Here is a 26195-nt window from a genome sequence, read left to right on the forward strand (position 1 = left end):
TGCCACAGCCTAGCTTCTGCTGAAAGACTGCCTGCCTCCCAGCCCCACTTCAGGTAACTGAAGCCCCTAATCTGGGCACACCGCTATGGAGAAGGAGTGTGGTGTCAAGGGACCCCGAGTCTGAGGTGACCATGGCTAGTGAAGCCCTGAATTTGAGCCAGTCCTCTGCCACCTGCCAGGGGGGTGAGCTCCGCAAGGCGCTTGGCCTCCCCAAGGTTCACTTCCCACCCATCCTGTCCCTATTCCTGCACGTGGGGAGAACAACCTACCATGACAATTTAGGTTGGGTAAAGCACTTTGTAAGCTCCCGGGAGCTGTTGGCTACCAGACTGCCATCGACAACACTCTTATCCCTTCCTGCATCGAGGCCAGCATACAAAGTCCTCCAAGAAATGTACACAGTCAGGCCCTGGGACAGCAGCTTCCTAAACTGCTGGCCACCTTGTGGGGCCAGGCGAGCCTTGCTGTGGGGATGACACCCCAAGCTGCTGTCCCTGCCCCCCCCCCCCTTCCTCAGAGTCTGCCCTCTAGAGCTCTAGAGTGTGCGCGTGCACATTCAGGAGGAGAGTTGCTCTCCACATGGCTCTGATTGCTGCTAATACTGCCAAGTTAAAAAATATAAATTGTGTCATTTCCATAGAAAATTGATGTGATGATTTCCTTGCTCCCACCCAGCCCTCCTCAGAAAGCAGTCTTTGGGACACACGGGAAAAGTTAGGAGAATTTCAGCGGGGGCCGGCGTGGGGACTGTGCTTGCTGAGTTTCCGTTTTTCCATTTTATTCTTGGGAGCAGAGAGGGTATTGGAGTATTTACAAGGACGCCCTGGCCAGCCAGTGGCAAATACTGTCTGCTCCCCGATGGACGGAAGCTGTGTCTCCAGCTATCGGATAGGTGGAGGAAAACTGCAAACGATGAAGACGGGAAAGTCTACAAACATGGGGCTTTTTTGACGCTGAAGGCAAAATATTTGTCTTTCAATAGTTTTTGGTTCTCATCTAGAAATTTGTCTTAAGGGAAAGCCACTTAGGACCGGCCAGGATGCCTGAGCGCGCTCTCATGCCAGGAAAGCTATCAGGCTTCTACATGGGGACTGCAGGAGCAAACATCCTACGTGCCCTGGTACAGAGGTGACCTGCAAGCAGTTTCCTAGATGGAGGGCATCTTCAGAACTTTTAAAACGTGAGCTAAGCATCCTTGGTAGTTTCATGCCCAAGTTGGAGCTTCGGAGAGCAGCTCCCTCTTTGTATAAGGAATTATGCAAATATTTAGCTTACAGTGCATGTATTTGGATTCTGCTCCCTTATAACAATTGCATACTAAAGCAGGCATCCCTGGCAGCCGCCCCCTCATAAACTTAGCTTTCTTTAACATATTTAAAAAGTAAATAATTTTGGTATTGTGGTCTGCTGCAGACATCATTTGTAGTTTAGCCAGGATATTATTTGAGAACTGAAAAGCTCTCTAGGTATTACATCCGTATATAAACCATGTGTTAGAAAGATATAAATTCAGTTTTGAAATATTTGTTAGACTGCTTTTGGCTTTCAATCTGTGCCAAACATGTGCTTCGGTGACGGATGGAATCATGTGGACCCCTGAATGAAACTCTTTATTGTGTATAGATTTTGTCTTCCAGCAGCTGGGTTACACAAGCTGCGAGATTAAGAGGATCCAGTTACTTAAGAGGTGTGCTTTCGAGTGAGCTTACCATCTCTCCTTCCCCTTTGAAATATGTCACCTGGGCTCTTTGGTCTCAAATTCTGTGCCACAGTAAATATTGTCACCCACTCTGAATTGATTGAGAATAATTACGTTTCAGGCATTCTCGCATTCACTTGAAATTCTGGAACTAGAATGTGCTCCTAAGAATTGATTGAAATGTTTTGGCTTTGTGGGCCAGCGAACTGTTCGAGGAGCCTGGATCTGAGGCCGCCAGATAAAACAGAGGACGCCCAGCTCAGCCTGAATTTCAGATCAGGGTCGTGTAATATTACAAGGGACATACTTCTATTAAAAAAAAAATCATTTGTTGTTTATCTGAGATTCAGATTGAGCTGGATGTCATGCTTTTTTCCCCTACCTTTGGTAACCCTACAGAGATCCTGATTTATTGTCTGTTCTCATAAACAGTGACTGTCTAAGGAAATTCCTCGGTGATGAAGGTTTTGTGAGTTTGAAATTCCGTGGGGAATAAAGATGGAGGAAGTGTCTGTCAGTCCATAGAATAAACACGAATATCTGTTAGAACAAAGTCTGAGAAGGGACCAAGAGAGCACATCGGTCGCACTTGTGATTGGACTCGAGGTAACATCTTTTTCCCCTCGGAGACATCCACGTCCTCACGGGGGCCCTCCTTGCTGCTTGTGCGCACACTGTGCGGGCAGACCTGGGATGCGGTCATTGCATCCCTCCCTCCCCTTCTCGGCCCTCTTCCCACACGTGGGAATGCCCAGAGCACACCTGTCCAAAGCCTGCTACAGTTGGTATCCTGGACCATGTCAACTGCCGTCCGTTTTCTGCTTCAACTCAGATTGCTCTTAGAGGTGCTCAGCCTCCCAGCCTTCCTCGCTAGGCCTTGTGCACCCTGAGGACAGAAGCAAGTCTGACTGAAGGGAAGAACACATATTGCGGAAGCTGGCGGGGAAACTGACTCTCAGGACAGCTTGCTTTCCTTCCTTTCTTCCCTCCCAAATGGCTACTTCAGATTGAGCTCTGCCACCGGCCACGTGTTAAGCCAAAGTCTGTCTTTCCACGAGACATCTCCTATACTTTCCTCAGCTCTCACGGGGATTAAGTATTGTGTACCCTGTTATGTACATTGGAAGGGTCCCAGAAAGGAGGAGGCTGCATGTGATCTCGATTCACGTGGAACCCTACACCCCCTCCCCGCCGCCCCTGAACAGCAGAAGGGGGATCCCCACTGGAGGGGCCGGCCTCCTCTACCCTGGGGAAGACGCTGGTTGACTCGGGAGTTGTTTGGTTGCTTGTTCATTTGAGAAATAAGCCTGTTTAATATTCTTAGCACATAACGTTTCATAGAAATAAATTCAAACAATGAAAAGTGGGCAAGAGATAGGAAAACATAATCCCCAAAATGAGAAATGAAAATAACTGATAAAAATATGAACAAGTTTAACTTCAGGGACAAATGCACATTAAAACAACAAGGAAAAGGGTTTTTTTTCCCCTTTACAAATGCTCAAATTTTATTTATTTATTTATTTATTTATTTATTTATTTATTTATTTATTTATGAAAGAGAGAGAGTGAGCAGGGGGAGCAGCAGAGGGAGAGGGACAAGCAGACTCCCCCGCTGAGCAGGGAGCCCGGCCTGGGGCTCGATCCCAGAAACCTGAGATCATGACCTCGGCCTGAAATCCTAGAGTTGGACGCTTTACCGACTGAACCACCCAGGCATCCCACAAATGCTCAGATATTTTTGAGAGGGCTTTTTTCAGAACTTTTGGCTATGACTGGCTACTGAGTTGTTGACCTGCCAGGGCCCGGTCCTTGCTGAATGGACAGAAAACAGTCATGCTTCATATCCAGCAAAGAGCAGGAGGGAGCCCTGACCACTCTCTGCCCTTTCTCCCCTTCCCCCAGCATTCCTTTGTGCAGGGAGGCCATGGAACATTGTGCCTCCTCTTGTGGATGCCACTGGGCTCCCCTGTGTGGCCCAATGGGAGAGGGAAAGACAAGGCAAGCTCCGGGTAGTGACTGTGGTCCCCTCACCGTGGTGGCACTTGTATGGCTTATCAGCACTAATTTTAGAGAGGATTGAGAATCCGTTTAAAACAATGCAGCACTAGCATGAATTTTACACCAGGGCAATGACACTCAACCCAAAAATGCACTTGCTCTGGTAAGGTGCTTGTTGGCTAGTACGGGATTGGCTAGTTCTGTTGTCTCATGGGAGTAGATCAGAATAAAGATTTGTAGTATTGAGGGGAAATTGTTTAAAAGTTCCTAAACTGGACAAAAACTGAGACTGAAAGTATTTCTAATTGAAATTATTAAAAATGCTCCTAAGTCATTCTGTTTGCCTAATATTTATCAAATCTCAGAGAATTAAAACTTCTCTGAACTCAAGGCTCTACCCCTGTGTTATACTAGTATTTTTTTTAATCCTGTTGGACTTATTTAAGTTAGGATTCCCGTTTGGGACCCTCCAATTCAACTGGCAAAGTCAACAACTAGAATATTAACAGTTGTAAAATACTGTCTTCCCCTGCCTTCAGACAGCCATGCTTTTCCCTTGGTCATTAGGATTTGGGCAGGTATTCCCTAGCTAATTCCCATAATCCCTCATCTTTACTTCCTCCATGTACCACCTTGAAGCCAAGACCCCCAGTCTTGCCATGTTCCCACCCCCAAACTGCCTGAGCCACAGGAGTCCCTACAGTTGAGTGTCCAGCAGGTAGAGATCGGGGAGGAATTGTTCCTGTAGTAGGGGCATGAGGCATAGCATATGCCCCTGGTGTTGCATTTTGGAATTCTGAATATATTTTCTCATTAACAGACATAGGGTTTCAGGTCCATGAACTATTGTCTGAGTTAAAACTCAAAGTGCATTTTTCTCATAAAGAAGTTGAAGTATCCAACTGGTGGTAGGAGAGTCATCTACATTATGAGTTAGTAAGTATTTGGGAGCTAGCCTTCAAGAGCTCCTAGAGTCTATAGAGTCAAGTTCAAATTATCAGTCTGTGTTTACTTACTTTTGTTGTGCAGCACACTTGCTGAGTTTCAGCTCTCCCTTGGCTAGCATGGTAGATACACACTCTTGGGTAGAGAAGGAAATATTGGGCTTTCATGATCACAATTTCTATTATGGTCCCTCAGTTCTCTGTTCTGATCTTAATTTGGCTTTTCAAGGAAGATCTCCTGCTGGGAAGATAATGAGCAAAATGCCTTAGATGAGGATTCTGGTTGACTTGCCAGTTCTTTCTCATTAAAAGTAAGTAAATTGGAATCCTGGCTTATAAATAAGACACACGTGGGTTTGGTTCTGTGCATGGACCTGCAAAGGACCAGGCATTGCTGGGTAAGCTAAAAGTCACCTGTTACAACCTCCAAGCTGAGAACCAAGCCCCGGCCCCCTTCCCTATGTCATTATAATCACAACAAGCCTGTGGGAACTTTTCATTGTTTGGTAATAATCCATTAAATAAATACATGTCTGCACATGAGCATAAACAAGGAAATTTGACAGACAGGGTCCCTACCTCTTGTGATTTTGGCTTGGGGAGTAGGGAGGTGGGGACAGACCAAAGGCTAAATAAATAAAACAAGTTCAGGTACTCATGGTTGCTGTGAAAGGAACAGCATAGGATGATGGCCTGGAGAGGATCTTGGGTTGAGGGGAAGCTTCTCTGAAGTGGTAACATTTGAGCTGAGATGAATAATGAGATTTGGAGTCGTGCAAAGGTTTGAGAGTTGGAAGTCTTCAGCAGAGGGAGCAGTAAGTGCAAAGAACATGAGGTAAGACATAGCTGGGTATAGTAAGGTGTCAGAAGGGTGGTCCGGGTGGTCACAACAGAGTGAGCAAGATGAAGGGATCAGGGGTCAGAGTTCTAAGACTTTAGGACACGGGAAAGGATTGAATCTTATTCCTAGCGTTTCCAGACCAGAGTCGTTGTTCATGCCTTGTGCGGTATGGCTGGAGCACAGATCTGAGAACTTGGCTGTTGTGGCTTGGCCTCCTGGCTTCTTGATTTGTTTGACCATGGGCTTAATTTCTCTGTGCCTGTTTTCTCACGTATTAAATGAAGATAAACTTCACAGGGTGTAGGGAAGTTTAAACAAGTTAAACTTTAAACAAGTTAAAGTTAAACTTGGCATGTAGCAGTTGTTCAGTTAGTGGTCACCATTGTGCTCGAGAAGTGCTTACTGATATGTCACCTATGCTCAACACTGAGTTTTTGGCCTATGAATGGTTCTCATTTATCCATTCTTCTCCAGCCTTCATACTCTCTCTTCTCATATAGAGAATGTTTCCAATATGGATGATTTACTCTGATTACTACTCTACTCTAGAATGTCTTCCCATTGCAATCAGTATCCAGACTCTGGATACTTGGAAGGCCCACCATGATCCAGGCCTTGTTGACCCCTGTGCTTCTGCTCACATCTCTCTCCATCCCATCATCCACTCCACTGTAGCCACACCGACTGCTCTCTACTGCCTTGGGACATTACATCATGTTCTCTTGATGGAAAACAATGCTGTAGGTTTTTGCTCTTCTCAAATGGTCCTCTCCTTCAAGATTGGAATAGGAAAAACCTGCAAGTAATGAGGCTATCTAGAAGGATTCAATTAAGAAATAGGAGAGCTTTCAGAAAACAAGAGCACAAAGAATCTCATTGGAGCTGTTGACTATGGGCCATAAGACAAAGACTGTGTCAGATCACCCAGCCATGTGACCATGTGACTTAAGGAACAAGGAATGGTGGTGGCATTGGCAAGACGTGTGTGATACAGAATGCCTTGTTGTCTGGGGAATGGAATGAAACCTTTGATTTTTAAATATGCTGAATCTGAGGTGATGATGGTGACAAGACATAGGAATTAAAATGCCCAGTCTGTATTGTAATACAGACTGCCCTTGGGTGAATTGGCCAGATGGAAAAATATCGATTTGGGCAACATCAGCTTAATGTTAATGAGTTCTATGGGGGACAATCAGAGTAGAGAGGGAAGATGGCCCAGAGCTGGGACTTAGGGGGCTGTTCAAGTCCCTCAGGGAGAGAAGAAGGCTGGGGAGAAAGGGTGATGAGTGGAGCAAGGCAAGGCCTGGTCAGAGAATGGTCAGGTGCTGCCAACTCAGTGTATATTCTAGCAGAAGTTGGTCGGTGGTGACACACGGTGCACCGAGAATGTGAGAGACTGCCCTCACATGGAACTGAGTTTCTAGTGTAGAAGGAAAGTGACGACTCCCTCACTGTTGTGTACTTCCATTTGCTAAATTTATTATAGCAAGTGGAATAAACTAGTTTTCATTCTTGTCCTTTTGCTGTTAACTTTCAATAACGGCTCTGGAGTATAGATTTTAATCATTGGTTCCATTCCCCCCCCCTTATATCCTTTGTGGCAAAGTAAATTTTGGAAAATTCTGACCCCACTCCAACCCCCAAAAGTAATCAAATGAATTCCTGCAGCACGTCTTGGTCCCTGTTATGAAGTGCAAAGTGAATGAATGTATTTGAAACACAAAGGGCTTGGGTTTTGCCATTAATTCTGCCATTTGTTGTTAGGAAACGTTAGGAATAATCCATATAATCACGTAATTCAGTCTGACCATTTGTAAAAGGGTCCTTGCTTTAGCTTCCACTGACCAGCTTAATAAGTTAATGTTGTAAATGATTTTGCTTCCTGTAAACAGGATACACTATGGGCATGGAGAATTATTTTTCTCTGTAGTAGACAATGGTTGCTTGGGATATGAATCCATTTGAAACATTTGTGAGAAGCTATAACCAGCTTTCTTTGAGTTTGGAAATGACATATAAAACATCTTTTCAAAACTGTAATTGTTCCATAGTGCTTGATTGCTTTTATTTCTAAATGGGCTCTGTCCTCTGGCATGCACAAGTCTGTGTATCTGTGATGCCAGGAAAGCTGGTAAGAAAGTAAAACATTCGAGCAGTTGGTTTGTTGTCACCAGTCCAAATGATTGATTTTTTTAAGTTTATTTTTTTATTCATCATAAAAGTTTATCCATCATAAAAGTAATATGTGCTGATTATAGAAAAATCAGAGATACTTAGAAACATAAAGAAGAAAAACAGTGAATTCATAGTCCCGACACTCAGAAAAAATCTGGAAGAGCATTTTCATGTCTTTCTTTCCAAACACTGATTTTAAAACAAACAAAAAACTAAGCTAAATGACACCCATGTACACTTTACATCCATGATCTCACTTGGTCCTCTTGCCAGCCTTGTGTGGTGGATGATGGTCCCATAGCCTTCTGGACACAGAAGGAATCCGAGTGTCAAGGAAGAGAAACTTGCCCAAGATCATCCATAAATGGCCTGTGATGGGTGCAGGCTGTGTCTTCTGACTCAGTACACTGTGACTACTTCCTTTACATTGGGCTCCGTCTTGATAGTTTAGCCTGCCGGTGTGGATAAGTAAAATCTTAGACTCTGAGATAGTCTGGTTCTGTTTCAACATCCTTTTATCAAAGTATTTATGTGACTGTCAATTGGTGTCACCTTCCTAAACCAACTTTTTACTTCTGTACTCCCCCAGAGCCTTGTAGCCAATCATCCAAAAATGTTCAAGTGTTTAGAGCAACTTGTTATTTCTGTGTTCTCTAGAGTATCTGGGGGCACGTAGGAGGCCTTTCAGTTGCTTGAGGATCAACTGCTTTCACAGACCTCTGCCTTTTCCTACTCTAGAAAACCTTGTCAGTTACTTGGTGCTTTTCACTTGACTGCAGCTGCCAAGTCTTTTCTTCTACCTGAATGAAGAGCAATATGAGAACAGAGAAAGGCAAGCACTCCAGTTTGCTGGTATTTGGAGCCCTCCGTGGTCACCAGCCATTTCTGGACTTCGGATACTGAATTGCTCCGGAATGACATTATTCCTCCAAGATTCAGATTGAGTTTTAAAAGTGATTATTAATAGACTTTATTTTAAAGGATAGTTATAGATGTATAGGAAAACCGAGAAGATTGTATAGATCAGTTCCATATTCTCCACAACCACTTTCCCCTGTTAACATCTTACATTAATATATACCTTTATCATAACTTATGAACCAAAATTAAACCTTTTCAACTGAAGTTCATATGAACTTACTTACTTCCCTCATATTTCCTTCCTTTTTTTTTTTTTTATCTCATTTCCCTTTTCTGTTTCTCCATCCCATCCAGCATGTGACCCCACAGGACAGTCGTCCTGCCTTCTTGGACTCCTCTTGGCTGTGAGGGTTTCTTAGAGTGCCCTTGTTTTTGATGACCTTAACCGTTTCGAGGTGTGCTGGTCACGTGTATTGTAGGATCCACCTCTGTTGGCATTTGTCTCAGGTTAGACTGGGGTCATGGGTTTTGGGGAGTAAGACTGCAGAAGTAAAGGGTTATTTTTACCATATCCTTTAAAAGGTACATACCGACAATATGACATTGCTATTTATGTTGCCCTTGATCATCTGGCTGAAGTAGTGTTTTTCAGGTTTTTCCACTCTGAAATTACTCTTTTTCAGATTAACTTTTCCCTTGGTTCTTTTGAGCATCCCTGAACTATGTCATTTTAAAATCACATTCCTAATTTCCACCTGGGGAGTCTGCAGATGAAATGAAAGAGTGACAGTGTTATTTGGTAAGTGCAAATAGGAATCTGAACCAAGGAAATACATTCGCCCTTTGTGGGAGCACTGCCGCCATATTTCCCTGAAATAAGGAGTGGCTCAGTTCTATAAAATTTTCTTTAGCTTTCACATACTTGGGGCTAAGGAAAATGCTTTGTGAGTTTCCAGAGCCTTGTCCCCAGATTGGTTTGCAGTTCGTAATGGCTACCTCAATTTCTTTTCCCCCAGCTAGATTTTCAAAAGAATATTTATCTTAATCCTACTTTTAGTGCCTCAGATCGATTCTCCTCTCTTAGGTCCATGCAGGTGTCGATATTTGTTTCGCTTCAAAGCCAGCACTCCATGTGTGCTGTTTAAGTTTTATCTTGAGTCATAATCTCATCAGAGTTTGCTTCCCCAGTGATCGCTGGGTGGCCTGAATGGGTGTCCACCAGTCCCTAAGCCCGGCATTTTCTTGTGATTGACAGGCAGTGCTCATTTTCACACTGTTAGCATGGTTCGGTCAGACAAACACCGTGTTGGAAGTCTGGAAACGTGCATTCAGATATCCTAAACTAACTTCATGCATTAAAGCATGGGTCCATTCACCTCCTCTGCCACTTTTTGAAAGCCCTTTGACTGCACTGAGCTTCCTCCACCCTGTAAGAATTAGGAAGGGAGAAAATATTGTTCCTCTTTGCAGAGGGCAGAACCTCAGGGGTAGGCTTGGAGAGCATAGATCGGAGGACTCAAGACCAGGGCCAGGCCTTGTGGCTCCAAGGTGTTCATTGTTCACTGTCCAGAACTCCACATCGGTTTCTACCTGTGCGTAACTGAAGCCCATCGATGGACATCAGGTTGTTGTTCTTAATAAGGCAGGCAAAGGAGGATTGGCCAGAGCAGGGATGGGCAGGACTTTCATGGGCAGCCAGGTTCTGGGTGACTCATATGGGGGGGTCCTCAGTCCCTCTTGCGCAGGTGTCTTCATTACTGGCTTTTCCAAGACTTTAAAAGCCATTGCTACAAAGATTCTTGCTTGCTTGCGGAATTGGGTCTTATACTTTCCCTGTTGGCCGGTCATAATCAAGTCTGAAGGTGAAAAGCTCAGACAAGGACAAAAGCAAAATAGACATATACATTTCCCTTGGGAAAGTAAAGTTCATTATTATAGATGATAATTGTGTTAGAAACCAAACTATCTCATATGCTTTTTTCCCCACTATGAGACTGAAGCAAACTGGCCATTTTATCAAAATGGCAAGCAGTGTGTCTGGTTACCCAACAGAAAAAAAGCCAGAAGTTCCTCCCCAGTATAAACTATTCACATTTTTCATTTAAGCAACCGATTTTGTTGATGCCCAAATATTAGGAAAAACAAAATGTATGCAAACTGTATATTTTATAAGGTCATATTTTTTCCCTGGGCTTCTAAGGGCTTGGATGTATGCATCATTCAGGACCTGCTTTTATGGTTTGTCAACAAGATCACTTCATAAAATATATTGTGATATCTCACAGCTGTGTATAATTTACTCTGTCTATCCATGTAGCACAAATAAAATTTTTATTTGCATCATCTAAAAGAAATACCAGTGTATAAATACATAAGCAAAGCTCATAAGTAACGGTCTTCTGACTACAGATACTGCTGGGGGATATTGTGCAACCAATTAAAAAGCTGAGGGATGGCTTCATTATCCATGTACATAGATAATAAATACTGTACTCAGCAAACAGTGCAGTTACTCAATTTCTTAAAAGGGTTGTACAACATTCTCCAAGTGCTGGCACAGTCTGCCTCAAAATTCTCCTTGGAATATTTAGAAATAAAGCCTCTTAGACAAAAAGAATTCAGCCAAAAAGGACTTCTTTTGGATGAAGATGATGGACTATGTAGGTGGAAAGGGAAGTGTTCAGTGCTTGGAGCATTTGGCCTTCAGGAGAGTAAATAACTCTCTCTCTCTGCTACCAAGAGTCTTGCAGGAAAAAGGTCCAGAGGACTAAAAACGTTCCTTGTATTTGGTTTGTGCAGCTTCAGCCTGATTGTCATATGGGAAGCCCCACAGAGGTTCCCCAGCTTCCCCCAAATCAAGGATGTGGACTTGCTACCCCTTCTAGCGCCCCTGCTGGCAGAGTCATGCTAATGATTCACCCAGGAGACCTGGACCTCATGGTGCCATCTCCTTCCTTCTAAAACATACAGTTTCTTGTCAAGTGAGTTGGGTTGCATGCAAAGGCTGTTCTCCAAGAGTCTGAGGCGGGGTGAAGATCTCCTCGGTCTTTGAGCAGTGAGGCTGGAATAGCCCTGGAGAGCATCCTGTCTTCCCCATGGTGGCTGGGTGGTGGGTGATGTAGAACTCCTGTTTTGGATTTAATAAGCCCTTGGACAACTGGATTTGTGACTAACCACTCAAGTTAGCAATCCACTTGTGTTGGAAGTTTAACTGCCAGAACTGCCAGGAACAGCCTATAATCAAATTGGTTTGTTTTTGTAGAGAACACTTTTTAAATGCTTGCAGTCACTTTCTTAACAGTTTCGCTTGACTTTTCAAAAGATTAAAATGCTGGCCGTGGTGACTCTTGGCACGTGACATGGTTTTCATTGGTTTAGGGGAAAGTTCAGATGGATCTCTGATTCTTAGTCCATAATTGCTGGTATTTCAAAGCCTTCTTAGTCCAATTTGAATAACACACCTGCTCTCTGTTAAGATACATTCAGCTAATTACACTCTGTAGTCTGGCTCTGCAGGAGCTGTATAACTGGATCAGCATGAACTTCTGGAAATTCTGACTTGGGAATCCCACTGAGAGTCCTGAGCAAGAGACCCGGGTCTTGGCGAGAATGATGCTGGTGAAACCAGTGGATGTTGTTCTCTGTGCTTCATGCATATTTTCTCCTGGCCTTCCCAAGCTCTGCCTCATTTTATGGAAAAGGAAAGCACGTGCTGTCCTCCTGACTCGTTCTTCCTCTGGTTCTGTGTGGGGCTGGAAGGTTCTCATCTTCACGTCTGGGCTAATGTGCACCCTCGCCCAACAAGTAAAGGTCTTTCCTGGCCTATCCATCAACAGGAGCCCTCCCCACGACTCTACCGTCAGCTCGGTTTTCTTGTTATCTTTTATTTGGAAGCCATCGCAAATTTACAGAAGCGGCACAAGGAAAACACTGAGCCCCCGTAGCCCTGTTCTTTCGTAGTCCTGACCGCTCTCTGAAATGGTCATGTTTTTCATCTTTCTGCCAACACAACACAAGTCATGAGGGCAGCTTTGTCTTTGCCCCTCTCTTAGACGCACAGGATGGAGAGAACTGAGTCTTCTGGTGTTAAGCTGCATTTACAAGATGAGGGTCCCAGCAGGGTAGGAAGAGGGGTTGTCTCCACCCAGGTGACATTAGTGCACACTGGCCCAAAGCGGAAATGATGGGCTTTTTGAATGGAAGACATCAGAGTGTCCATCAGAAGATAGGGAATAAATAGTTGTCGAATGAGTAAGTGAATGAGTGAACGAACCAACCAGGGGGCAAACAACTGGACCGGAGACCCGCAGCTGATTCGTGGAAGAGTTGATACTGGTGCTGGGGTATGTCTTAGCCCTACTTGTACTGATGTCACACTACCGGGGAGCGCAATGAAGGGTATGAAATCAAGGTCATTTAAGCACCATCTCTGTGCTGCCACTGGCTGCCCCTTCTGGCCAGGAGAAGGGCTACAGCATTTTCCATTCAGATAGCAATTCTTTCCAGTTCTTCCACTTCCATCCAGCCCTCCGTCAGTGCCCACAGATGTCACCACCTAGAACCATCCCCCCTGGTTACAGGGCTGGAACCCTCATCACTTGAATGTGGGTTCATCCCCAAAAACTCAGCTTGTCCCGGGCCTGAGCCCCGCACACTCTCCTTCCTCCTTCATGTGGCTCATGGTCCTCTCCCCCTCACCCGCACCCAACCCCTCGTGGCCAGTGGGTCCACTCACCTCCTCTGCCACTGGCCGTGTCCCTGACTCTCTGCTCATCCCTGCCTGTGGTCCCTCAACACCTGGGAGTTTTAAATGCTTTGTGATCAGCTTGAGAATTTTCCAGAGGGGCTGTGTCAGACAGTTAATACTCAAGTAGTAATCCTTTTGTAACCTGAATATAACTGCAGACTTCCACATTGAGAATGATAAAATGGTGTGGATTTAAAAGTATTTGGAGAACTGTAAAATGTCTGGGATTAAAATTTCAATACCATTTGTGCCCAATAAATGTGAACTCCTTAGTAACTTAAAACGGTGCTATTATGACTCAGGTCTGAAAATTATGAGTCCTGGTTGAAGAAATGGGAATAACATGTGAGGGAATCTGCTCCCATCCTTTACCTTGAGGGATATACTGTGGTCGCACCAAATAGCAGGAACGTGACCTCATAGGAGAACAAGCCCAGAGAAATTACCCGACTTGTTAAGAAAGCGATACACTCTCCAGAAGAGAAAAAAATGTTATACTTTCCATTAGGATTGTTTATGGAAATGGGGCTAAAATGAACCTGTGTCGGGACATTAACTGGTTCGACAGGACCCCAAGAAACAAGATCATATAATAGTTTATTGAATGACTTAATTTTTTTTGCATAAACCAGTCTAGTCAGTCTGAACTAGCAAATTAATTTTGTCTATAGAATCACTCACTGAAGCATATAAAATTAGCCTGCGTAAGTACAGAGAGGAGAATTGGCATTGTGTTGAGCTGATTCACTGGGACTTAAGTAAATGGATTTAGTCTTAATACAGCTAAAGCCTTGACATGTTTAATAGAGAGCTGATCTGAAGCAAGGCATTAATTCATCATTTAAAAAGTCACCACTTGTGTGTTTTTGTTGCTTGTTGAAGGATGGAATTATATACTTTGACTTCGATCATCACCCAGCACATGCCATAGGACTTGAAGGGAAAAATTAGCTTTTGTTTAAGTCACAAAATTGTTTGGCTAGATTGACAGAGAATTCATCACTTTTAACACTGATCATGACTTAATAGATAGTGCTGATTCCCTGGCTCCCTTCGGCTTCCAAATATTTTCACTGCGTCATTTATGTCATAAGTGTCTGATGCCAGACTCTTCCTGACAAGAATGAAGAACAGGGCTGTTTTCTTTTTGATGCAGGGGTGAACCTGGGAAGCAAATTAGCACCTTCCATGCAGCTGGCTGGAAGAAGGGGCCAGGGAGGAGCTTACGAAGTCGTCCGTGTCTCTCTCTTGAATGGAGACCTCTGGGACCCAATGGAGAGCATCCATGCAAAGGTCAGTTGTTTCATTTTCTCTCATTTTCTGGACTTCTCTTGGATGGCTCAAGTTTAAAAATCACATTAACTGCATTCATATTCTTCTGTTCAAGTTTTGTCTTTATTCTAATGCTGACTTTATTCTTCTAGAGTGAAATCTTGATTCTTAAGAAGAGAAAATACACACCAGTTTTGATGTGACAGTCCTGATGAGTGGCCCAACATTATTTACATCTGTTGAAAGTTATTCTTCCAAACACACACCAGGGCTAACATTTCCAGATACATAATTTCTCTGTGTGTTTTACTGGAGTGCTGGGTATTTTTCTGTTGCATCGACATTTTGGTTTTATCCATCGCTTACTGGCAGAAACATGTTAATGTGACTTTTAAGGAAGTTCGTAATGAATTTTAATGCAGTTTTGTGCTTTATTTTGATACATGTTTTATTTGAGCCTTCTATGATGTAAAAGAATAATATAAAATAATTGCAATATTAGTGATTCAATTTAATATTTTGAGGAGTTTTAGCTGCCAAATCTACGTGACTTTCTTAAATTTCAGAACTTGATGAAACAGTTGGAAAGTGATAAAAATCTATAGAAATATGAGCTCTTTGGAGAGATCATACAGATGGCTTTGTCCTTGTGTTATGTGGAACTATTTTTAGATTATTTTTCATAATAGAAAACAGATTTTTTTTTTTTTTAAAGAGCAGTTGAGATTGTGAAAATCCTCTGTAGCTTTCTGGAAGGGCTGCAGTGGGCCACCTTTATGTGAGTAATGATAATATGATTTACATCATTATTTTCTAGAAAGGCTTTCAGTTGAAAGTGAGCATTCAGAAAGGTTGGAGATTTGGTTAAAGGATCCAAATGCTAAATCTGCACTTTTTGAATATTTCTGTTTCATGGATACTGTTGCAAATTTAATATACAAAGTATAAGTCACTCATGGTGGTATTGATGGTGTTTCCTGGAAGAAAGACTTAAGACATTAAAGAATAGTTCATTGTGCCCTTAATCTGAAAAATTAGAAATGATATGATAGATGCAGAAAAGAGAAGAATACTATTTCAGAAAGTATGTCTTTAAAATATTTATAGGTGCTAATTAATAATACAAAAATATGGAACAATCTGAAGTTTCTTGGGTGGTGGAAACCATTGTGGGGGCTTTCCCTGATAGGAGGGGTGCCGAACTTAGTAAATAAAAGTACAGAATGCCCTTTAAACTTGGACTTTAGATAAACAGTGAATTTTGTTTGTAAGTCTGCCCCATGCAGTATTTGGGACATTGTTATTTATCAAAGTCCACATTTAACTGGTGTCCTGTATTTTATCTGGCCTCCCTATCTGGGGAGCATATCAGAGCAACAACCTGATGAGGGTTCTCGGCATGCCCTTGGAGTGGACCCGTTCAGGTGGGCTCTGGTTTCGGACCTCCAGCTTTCTCCTCCCTGCCAGCCAGCCGTCATGTAGACATCAAGAAGCATCTGGCACATCTGCTTCTTGCCACAACCTGATGACTGTGGGCCACCAGCACCATCTTTATAGAAAACTTAGAAAACAATTATTATTTGATAACTGTCTTAGCTCCTCTGCAGTTCTACCTCCTGATTGGAACCATGCAGGTAGTAGGCATATACCAAGTACACTAAAGTAACTCCAGGTTACTGACATTACTTAAGAAAATAGGGACTTAGGTGATTTGGGGAACAGCATTTTGTCATAATGCCATGGGGCTCATGGAATCAGCATCATGGCTCTGTAGTTACAGTGTGTACCCATATGTTCTGGTTAACCACTAAGAGCCCACATGATAAAGGGTACATGTAAATGTCTGTTAATGTGCTTGTACGCGTGTGCCATAATCCTCCACGAGGTAGATGTGCGTACCGGTTTTGAGAATAGGGATTCCGCCTAATGGTGAGTATGTTTGTGTCTTGTTTTCAAATTGAACAGTCAACATTTTAATTTTAAACTGCATCAATATCCTCAAGTATTCAAAACATACATTAATGATCATTTTTTCCACACAACTATGCCTGCTGTACCTTAGAATGTAGTTTTAGTTACACATTCTTGCTTTTCTGCTCTGCTGTTTTATTCTTTGCTCTCCTGTATGTTTCTAGTCAACCAGTCTTTGACAGTTTGATTTAGTTTTAGGGAAGGCCCAGGCATCTTCCTTTTTATAAAGTGCTGCCAAGGGGATGCTTTTTTTTTTTCTTTTTTAAGATTTTATTTATTTATTTGAGAGAGAGAGAGAGAAACAGCATGAGAGGGGAGAAGGTCAGAGGGAGAAGCAGGCTCCCCGCTGAGCCGGGAGCCCGATGTGGGGCTCGATCCCAGGACTCCGGGATCATGACCTGAGCCGAAGGCGGTCGCTTCACCGACTGAGCCGCCCAGGCGCCCTGCCAAGGGGATTCTAATGAGCACACAAGATTAGAACCATGGCATTATTGGAAACTGCTAGAGTGGTGGTCAACCTGACTGAGATAATTTAGGGAAAGGTACTGTCATATGGTCTCTCTCTCTCATTCTCTTTCTCCCAGCTCTGCGATTGAAATATGTCTGGATAGGATATTATTAGGCCTTTTACAAATCAAGGCATTATTGCCACTGATAATTTACTTGAAAGAGTAGGGGATGGGAAAGGACGTGACCTTGCATGAATTGGAGCTTCCAGCGTTTTGTTTGTTTGCTTGCTGTTGTTTTGATCTATAATATGAGGATAAGCTTACCTGCTTTTCCTCTCCCTTAGGGTCATTGTAAGAATGAGATGAAACAATGGCTGTAAAAATACATCAGTATCTAAAATCCAGCTACACAAATGTAAGGTGATATTGCAAGTTTAAAGTGTTTTAGGGACCCCTCTCCAATTTCATGTCTTGAAAAAACTCAATCCTGGACCCAGAGAAGACATGTCAGGATGTGACTTGATCAGGAGATGATCTCTGTTGAGCCCAGCCTTCGAATGCTCCAGGAAATTTCCAACTTCCAGCTTTCTCACATGAGAATGAATATGTGGAAATAGTGTGCGAAGTGGAAAGTAAAGACACAGACGGATGAGAACATGAAACCAAAGCTTCCCTTAGCATATTGTGGGTCTCAAATACCAAATATCGGCTAACAACTAATTAAAATGGCAGAAGTAGATGCTGCTGCATGCATTGAAAGAAGCCTTTCATTTCCTTCAAAGGACCTCTGCTTCAGGCCTTCCAGGGAGACTTGTCATGGGGTTCCCCATCCAGGCTCGCCTCCCCTGCATTCCCACCCCCCAGGAGCAGCCTCCTCTCCCAGCGTTTTGTCACAACAATGGCCCTTGCCAAGGCCGTAGGTAGCCTCCCAACTTCCGAAGACAGCCTGTGCCCTTCACTCTTTATCTCACTCGCTTTGACACCGAATCACTCTCCTTTGAAATTCTCACTTCCTCTGGCTCCCCAGACCCTGTTCTCTCTTGTTTCTCCTCGCATGTTTTTAATTCTTGCTTTTTACTCCTCTTTTTGGCTTTGTCCCTTAACTGTTGGTTTCCACTGATTTTCTTCTGACAGAGTACTCCTGCTGGCCCTGTCATTCACTTCTGTGGCCTCATTGTCCCCCAGAGCAGCAGGGGGTGGGGGCCATTCACAGGAATGACTACAGCTTACATCAGCCACCGCACCTGAGCCCCTGCCGTGTGGGAAGTACGCTGTCAGGCGCATTTCATATGATGACCTCACCATCTGTCCTCTAACATACATGGACTTAAAATCCACATCACTCACTTTGCTTTGATTCTGAGATTCAGTCCCAACTTCCAGTGGATTTCTGGCGCCTCCAGGTGAAAGTTCCCAATTATTTTATTTTATTTTTTTTTAAAGATTTTATTTATTTATTTGACAGAGAGAGAGAGAGCACGAGAGCAGGAACACAAGCAGAGGGAGTGGAAGAGGGAGAAGCAGGCTTCCTGCCAAGCAGGGAGCCCGATATGGGACTCGATCCCAGGACTCTGGGATCATGACCTGAGCCGAAGGCAGACACTTAACAACTGAGCTACCCAGGCGCCCCCCAATTATTTTAAATGCGCTGTGCCCCAAAGTGGACACCGCCCCCTGTCCATCTTCCCTATTTTATTTAATAGCTCCTAGAAGATAAGATTATCATCCCCTTTTTGCCTCAGATCATGAGGTTGGAGACATGGTGAGGTTGAGTCCACTGGCCCAGTATGTCTAACACAAGGCCCTTTCCCACCATGCCTCACTAGTCCTTCTCTGCTCCAGACATTCTACAAATGCAAGCAGGGCAATTTGTCTAAGACACAGATCTAGCCTGTAGCCTTCCTGCTTCCTACCCATAATGTCTGACTTCAAACCAGTTTCCTTGCATGATGCCCAAGATGCTTTACAGGCTGGTCTGTCCTGATGCTGAAGGCCCTACTCCTACCTCCCAGCCATTGAACTCATCCCGGTCAGCTTACTACCTAAATATGCCATGTTCTTTGTTGCCATATGCTGTGTCCCTGATATCTGAAGCCCCAGCTTAAATTGTACCTTCTCTTGTGAAGCTCATCTTGAGCTCCCGCAGACAAATCGGTCCTTCCTGTGTCTTTGTGCTCATAGTCACACGCATCTCCCTGCTGTGAAATCATGCCATGCACACACTTGACTCACGCAGATGGAGCCTGTGCACATGGCACAGATGGATGCTGCAGACACAAAGCTAGATCAGATGTATATATCCCCTGATCTGCCCACGGAGCAGGAGGGGTGGGCATGAGGGGGCAGCTGCATCTGCTGCTTCCTCAGGTCCTTCCACCTCTTGCTGGGCAAGCTGCTTATTGCCCGTTCTTCCCGTTGGATACCATTTTACAGCAGGGCCAAAAGAAAACCAGCTCAACTATGCTCAACCCAAGAAACATTCTAGAGAGAAGAAAGGGCCATGTCGAACTTGTATAAAAGCATGAAAACTGGGGTGCCTGGGTGACTCAGTTGGTTAAGCATCTGACTCGTGGTCTCCGCTCAGGTCATGATCTCAGGGTTGTGAGATTGAGCCCCATGCTGGGCTCCAAACTCACCCAGAGTCTGCTTGTCCCTCTCCCTCCCCCTCTGCCCCTCCTCCTACACACACACACACTCTCTCTCTCTCTCTCAAAGAAATAAATAAAATCTTTAAAAAGCATGAAAACCATAAGGCATTTTGAAGATTAATTTAGACTCTGCCTTAGGTACTGCTGCCTTCTGTGTTGGCTTTGGGCCCCACCTTCACACGGTGTGGGACTCAGCCCTTTGGCACAGACCATACTGTGCTTTCATTACTACGTTATACTTCTAGTTCTCCCGCCAACCTGTGCCTTCCCTGGGGGCAGTGGCTTTATGCCCTCATCCCTTCATGCAGTGTTTGGCATCTAGTGGAACAAGGTAACCAACTTTGTGGCCTGGCTCCGAGTTTTCCTGTGTGCCCAGAGCCCAGGTCACTCACTGGTGTGAAGATGACCACAGCTACTACAGAAGATAGAGCAAATGAAAGTCAGCATTTGCACTCTATTCAAATGCCAGAGGGTGCCTTGGGAGCCTCTCCATTTCTGCAGAGTTTGCAAACCACTCTCCAACTACTGTAACTTTTTAGACGTTGCTGACCTCCCTTTAGCAACTACAGGGGCTTTTAAATCACGTAGAGGTCTTTTATAGCTTGCTGGAATGCTGCATTTTTCACTTTTGTGGTTGCTAATGTCTTATCTGCAGTAACTCCCCACATTGCCTCTCTGTTCCAGGAAGGGTCCTGTTACTCTGTCTGGGTGGGTTTACATGGCCAGCCCTCTACGGAATGACTTTCCCCTTCTCTAAGAGATTATTCTGATAATTGCAGGAGTTGCTGCAGGCCAGCTTTTGGTGTCTGCTTCTTGGCTGAGTAAGCTCAACAGTTAGCCTTTCCGACTTATGGGACATTGAGCTTACATTAGTTTAAAGCTGGCCAATAGTGCTTCCTCTTAAGAATACAATATTAAAATACCCATCGTGAAGCTATTCCTTAGAAATGTATTATTTCCAGACCATGTAGTCTCCTAGGAAGGTCCGTACCCCCGACCCCCAACCACTTAGCTCCCATTGGACCCCCAGCCCCATGCCTTGCTTGACAATCCCCTTGAGACTGTGTGGGCACACAGGAGGCTCCTGTTTCAGCCTCACATAACCCGCCCAGCCAAGACCATGCCCAGCCTTCTGGGAGAGCAGGATTAGAGGGGGAAGAGCTGGCCCCCCTGTATCTTCAGGAACGCAACTGTCTTCCATCAGTCCCATGTACTGCGTAAGAAGAAAAGTGTTGGCACATGCTGAAATGGATTCAGGCTCCTGCACAGCCTCTGCGTCGCTGTGTACTGTTGGGCTGGTGGCAAGCCTCGGCCGAGCCTGTTTCCTCCTCTGTAAAGGAGATGGTAGCGGTCGCCTTGCTACCTGATGTCGCACCCTCAGCACGCTCCGTGAAGTGTCAGCCTCTTTTCCTTTCTCTTAACTTCTTCTGGGCCTTCTGGCAGGGCTTCTCAACCTTGGTGCTGTTGCCCATGAGGCTGGCTCGTTCTTTGTTGTGTATGCACGGGCAGGGGCCCGTCCTGTGTGATGGAGGGTGCTCAGCATCCCCCGCCCCACCCACCAGATGCCAGCAGTGCCTGTCCCCAACAGTCATGTCAACTCCCTATGTCCCCTGGGGAGGGGGAGGGTGAAAACTTGCCCCTTGAGAGCCACTGCACTGGGGGAAAGACTACAAAGGCTAAGGACAGTCACCGAGAACCTTCCCTTGACCAGAGGCTAGTAAACCTTTTCTGTGAAGAGCTCTGCAGTGATTCCGCAGCGCGGGCTCTGCGCTGTCTGCCTCAGCTGCCCAGCTCTGCCCCTTGTGGCATAAAGTCAGGCGTAGACAGTACCTAAACAACTGGGCATGGCCGTGTTCTAAAAAACTTCCTCTGTGGCGTCAAAATTTGAATTTAAGGCAATTTAGGTAATTTTCATGTGTCGTGAAATCTTTTATTTTTTTTTTAAATCCAAAAATGTAAAACCATTCTCAGCTCACAGGCAGTAGGCTGGACTTGGCCTGAGGGCAGGCTGTAGTTTGCAGCCCCTGAACTAGGTGTCCTTAGTGTACAGATGTCCCCCAGGGTGCCCCCAGCGGCCCTGCAGGGTGGGTGCTGTGCGCATGCGCAGGCCAGCGGGTGGCCGCGCCCCCGCGGGAACGGGACGTGGCAGGTCCGGCGACTGAGTCCAGGTCCCTTACATTCTGAAGTCTGGTGTTCTTTCCGTAGCGCTCTGCTGCTTCCCCAGGAAAATCTTCAGCTTTTCTCCCCTTGTGCACCGCATCGGGACGGGTTCGTAAATCCGGACTCCGGCCGGTCCTGATGGAGGGCAGGCGTGCTCTCCCGCTCGCTGTCAGTCATGCCACCAAAGGCCTTCCCCGGCTTTCTTAAGCGAGATGTGAGTGCTGCTCCCATCCCTCCACGGCTTTTCTGTTCACTCCTCCCACTCGGCCAACACGCAAGAAGGACAACGCAAGCCAAGCTATTGAGCTTGGTTCAGCTGTGATCCCCGCTTTGGGAGCTCGCCTCTCCATCAAGGAGGGGCTCTGGGACTACATTTCCACGTGGCTCACTGCTAACTCATTTATTGCTTGTGACTTCTTAGCAAAGCCCTAAGGTCATTTATTTTAAAATTGGCTATTGAATCAGGTCTCCCCACAGTTTCTGCAACTCCCTCCCCACGCCACCGCCCCGCCAGACATCTAGCATCATGATGGAACTGGGACTTTTTAAAAATATATTTTAAAATAACAAATTTAGGTAATGCTAGGAGATCGAGTGGTTTGCATTATTTAAACAGAGTTATTTTTTCTTCTTTATAATTCTTAGGTAAGACTCTCCACATCTGAGTGAGAGGTAGAGCATATAGTTGCTTGAGAGTAGGAGCAAAAGAGTCTGATGAATTCTGTTTTCAATTTTCCAAGCATTCATCTGAGCACGTGAGTACCTGTTGCATTCCAGGTCCTCGGTCAAGTTCCTGGGCACAGGATGGGTGAGCCTCCATCCGCCCTTGAGAAGCTCACAGTTTAGTGAACTAACGATTGTAATAAATTTAAATAAGTACTTCATAAGAGATTTGTGCTTTTTAAAATAAATGATTTTGGAGTAGTTTTAGATTTACTGCTACATTGCAAAGATAGTACAGAGAGCCCCATATACCCTACACTCAGCTTCCCCGTTACTCGCATTTACAATGTACGGCACATTCATAACAATGATATGTGTTTTTTTATATTTTAACCTGAACTTTTTCACTAAAAGAAAATAGTTTGGGGGATTGGGGACATTTCAAAGAATATAAAATTTCTATAAAGGCTAAAGATTGTTAAATCACAGTTTAGAGGAAAAGAGCATACCTTCCCAAGAGAGACTTAATATGTATCAGTGTTGCATTTAGTAATTTCACATCACGTGAAGGCTGAGGAAGCCCTCACCTATACATTTACTCCGGAATTTCTCACAAGTTACAACATAACCAGTGGGATGGGTTCCTTCCTGGTTGTTCAGTAAACAGTCATGTTGGTGATGAGGTTTCATTCAACCAAAGTTCAAAGTTCAGATTTTTTTTACATTCTATTTTTCCTTAAAAAGTGAGAAATCTTTTTAAATCTATGACAAGAGTGCTTGCAACCAAGTATGTAAAATCATGTTAAAAACAGCCAAATGCAGGGCCATTATGTGACTGTAGGGTAACGCTTGTGTAGAGAGCTTGTGTGAGATTTTCCCCCTGTATTGATTTAACATGCTCTGGACTCCCCCATTCCTTGCACACTTCCTTGTAATCATAAGGTATGTGTTTTTGAGTGGCACACACCAGTATTTTATAACCATTTTTTCATTATTGCCTGCCTAAAGAGAAAATTTAATTTTAATTAATTTTAATTAAGTTTAAATTACTTTAAATTATATTTCTCTTTAGGGAGAAATTAAATACCAAGAAATAAGAGTTGTTAGCTAGAGTTAAGCTCTAGAGGGATACAAATCATTGGTAATATCTAAGAATTTTCAACCCCTCCCCAAGTACCACTTTTTTGCCCCATTAAGGGCAATATCTGCCTACTGAGAATGTATGATGGCACCACATGTAAATGGGCAAAAGGAAATGTATGTCTCCCAGGACTAATGTATGTGCAGAAATCTGCCCATTGGAGATTTGGGGCAGGTATGAAGAAAAGTTGATTTCTCCCTCTCTTAAAGTCTGTTCTTGTTAGATTTTTTAAAAGTATGTATTTTATGTGAGAACAGTTGGAGATTTACAGAAAAATTGTAAAGCTAGTACAGAGTTCCCGTCCGTATACCTCACACAGTGTCTCCCCTGTTACTGACTTACATTATGGTGCATGTGTCACAATTAAGGAACCAGTGTTGGTACATTATTACTAACCGAAGTCCATACTTAATTCATATTTTCTTAGTTTCTACCTAATGTACTTTTTCAAAGATCCCATCCAGAATCCCCCGTTACACGTAGTCATCAGAGCTTGCCACTTGGTTCTGACAATTTCTTAGACTTTACATTTTTGACGATATTGATTTTGAGAAGTACTCGTCAGGGATTTTGTAGAACGTTCCTCATTTGGGATTTGTCTGATATTTTTCTCGTGATTGAGCTGGACTTATCTATGTTGGGGAGAAGACCCCAGAGGTAAAGTACCATTCTTGTTACACCATAGCAAGTACTATCAACAGAACTTATCACTGTTGATGTTGACCTTGATTGTCTGGCTGAGGTCATGTTTGCCGGGTTTATCTCCCTTCCATACTGGATTCTTGGGAAGGAAGTCACTGTGTACATCTCATGCTCAAAAGAGTTATGCTCCACCTCTTAGAGGGTGAAGCGGCTACATAAGTTATTTATAATTCTCCTGCAGGTGAGATTTATCTACTCTCCCTATGTACTTATTTATTCAATTATTTATCCATATCAGGATGGACTCATGGAGATTTATATTTTGGGTTGTAATCCAATATTATTTTGTTTTATTTAGTTTTTAAAGATTTTATTTATTTATTAGAGGGAGAGAGCGTGAGAGAGAGCATGAGAAGGGGGGAAGGGGCAGAGGGAGAAGCAGACTTCCCGCTGAGCAGGGAGCCCAGTGCAGGTCTCGATCCCAGGACCCTGAGATCATGACCTGAGCCCAAAGGCAGACGCTTAACCAACTGAGCCACCCAGGTGCCCCCAGTACTATTTTATTTATGTTATTGTTTAAATTGGCCATTGGGAGCTCTTTCAGTTGGCTTTGTGTCCCTTTGACATACCCCCATTTTGTGTGTGTGTGTGTGTGTGTGTGTGATCACTTCCTTACTTTCTGTCACTACAAGAAGTACCAGGTCCATTTTCTATATTTCCTGCCTCAGCCCTAAAAGCAGCCATTTCTCCAGGGAGCCTTGGTTCACTGGAGGATGGTATTAGACATCAAGATCTGGGTGCTGGGTGTGCTTACCAGTACTGCAACGACACTTCTTGGTCTCCTCAGCTGACAGAGTAAGGAAATAGATGTGTGTATTCTTGCTAGATTGGAGAGAAACGAACTTCAAATGCTGGGTCATGACTGGGGCACACCATACCTTTTCACACAATATTTTTGATTCTAAAAATTTTATTAAGAGAAAATATACCAGGAATTTGGCTTTTTATGGCTATACCTATTCAGGCAAAAATGAAGAATGGCAATTTTCAGTAACCTAAAACAGTTCTTGAGAATCAAACCTAATCATTAAGTTCCTTTCCCTAAAATGTTACTTTAAAAACTTAATGCCCAACTTCCCAGCATTTGGCCTAACTCTGGCTTTTCAGATACCCTGAGTTGATCCATGCCTCCAGGCTGCCTTTCTGCTAATTACTGGACATTAATCTGACCTTTATCCTAAAAGTGGCATACAAAAAGATTTTATTCAGCTGGTATAACAATTTTCACGTGCAGTTTTTATTCACTGAAGATACTAAGGGTCTTTTGCTTGAACCTACTCATTTTCCAAGCATGTAATTTAAAGACGTGGTCATAAACCCGAAACAGAGTGAGAGCACAGAGCTAATGAGAGCAGGGTTGCAGATTATGTTTCTGTTAGGATTCCCCATTCCCGCGGGAGCCATTAGCTTGGCTCCATTTTCTGGCTTTCCCTGGCATGTCTTAGCCCCATAGCATCTCACAGGGGACACTCCTGAACGTATGAGGGCAGCCAGCCGGAATTCGGAAACATGATGCATGCACTATTCCCCGTCACTGCTGGCTTGGCAGGGCTCTGTTTGTGTATGCAGGTGACATAGTTCACATCCGTGTTTCCCAAACATCAGTCACCCAGGATCCACATGAAAGATTTCAGCCTCATTATAGAAGCAGCCACACTTAATAGTTTATATGTGCTTGACATGCTGATTTTTTGTTCCAACACGTAAAAGGAATATAAATGATTGAAGTGAAATGTGCTGTGTACCTCTCTAAATGCATCTGCCATTGGGGAAAACAGTATATCATTTGAAAACAGCCCAAGACATTTCATGGTTTCTTTCTTTTTTCTGTCTAATAAATGCTCATTGAGTACCTCACCAGGGGTGCCGTGTACAGCTATGCAAATTAAGTCCTGCATCCCTTGGGGGGAGGCAGGGT

The 26195-nt window shown here is 44.0% G+C and overlaps 1 protein-coding gene across 1 annotated transcript in view; it reads left to right on the forward strand.

Annotated features, from left to right (window-relative positions):
* Positions 1-26195, forward strand: part of ADAM12 (ADAM metallopeptidase domain 12) — a 351251-nt gene that overhangs the window by 27613 nt on the left and 297443 nt on the right. Inside the window, exon 2 of the mRNA XM_088020108.1 lies at positions 14428-14564. Within this exon, the coding sequence (XP_087876234.1) occupies positions 14428-14564 (137 nt within the window). The remainder of the gene's footprint in view (positions 1-14427; positions 14565-26195) is intronic.

Source organism: Eumetopias jubatus, unplaced genomic scaffold, assembly GCF_037043125.1.
Source record: "Eumetopias jubatus isolate StellerSeaLion01/CBP00866 unplaced genomic scaffold, mEumJub1_p1.0 scaffold_17, whole genome shotgun sequence".
NCBI classification, from domain to species: domain Eukaryota; kingdom Metazoa; phylum Chordata; class Mammalia; order Carnivora; family Otariidae; genus Eumetopias; species Eumetopias jubatus.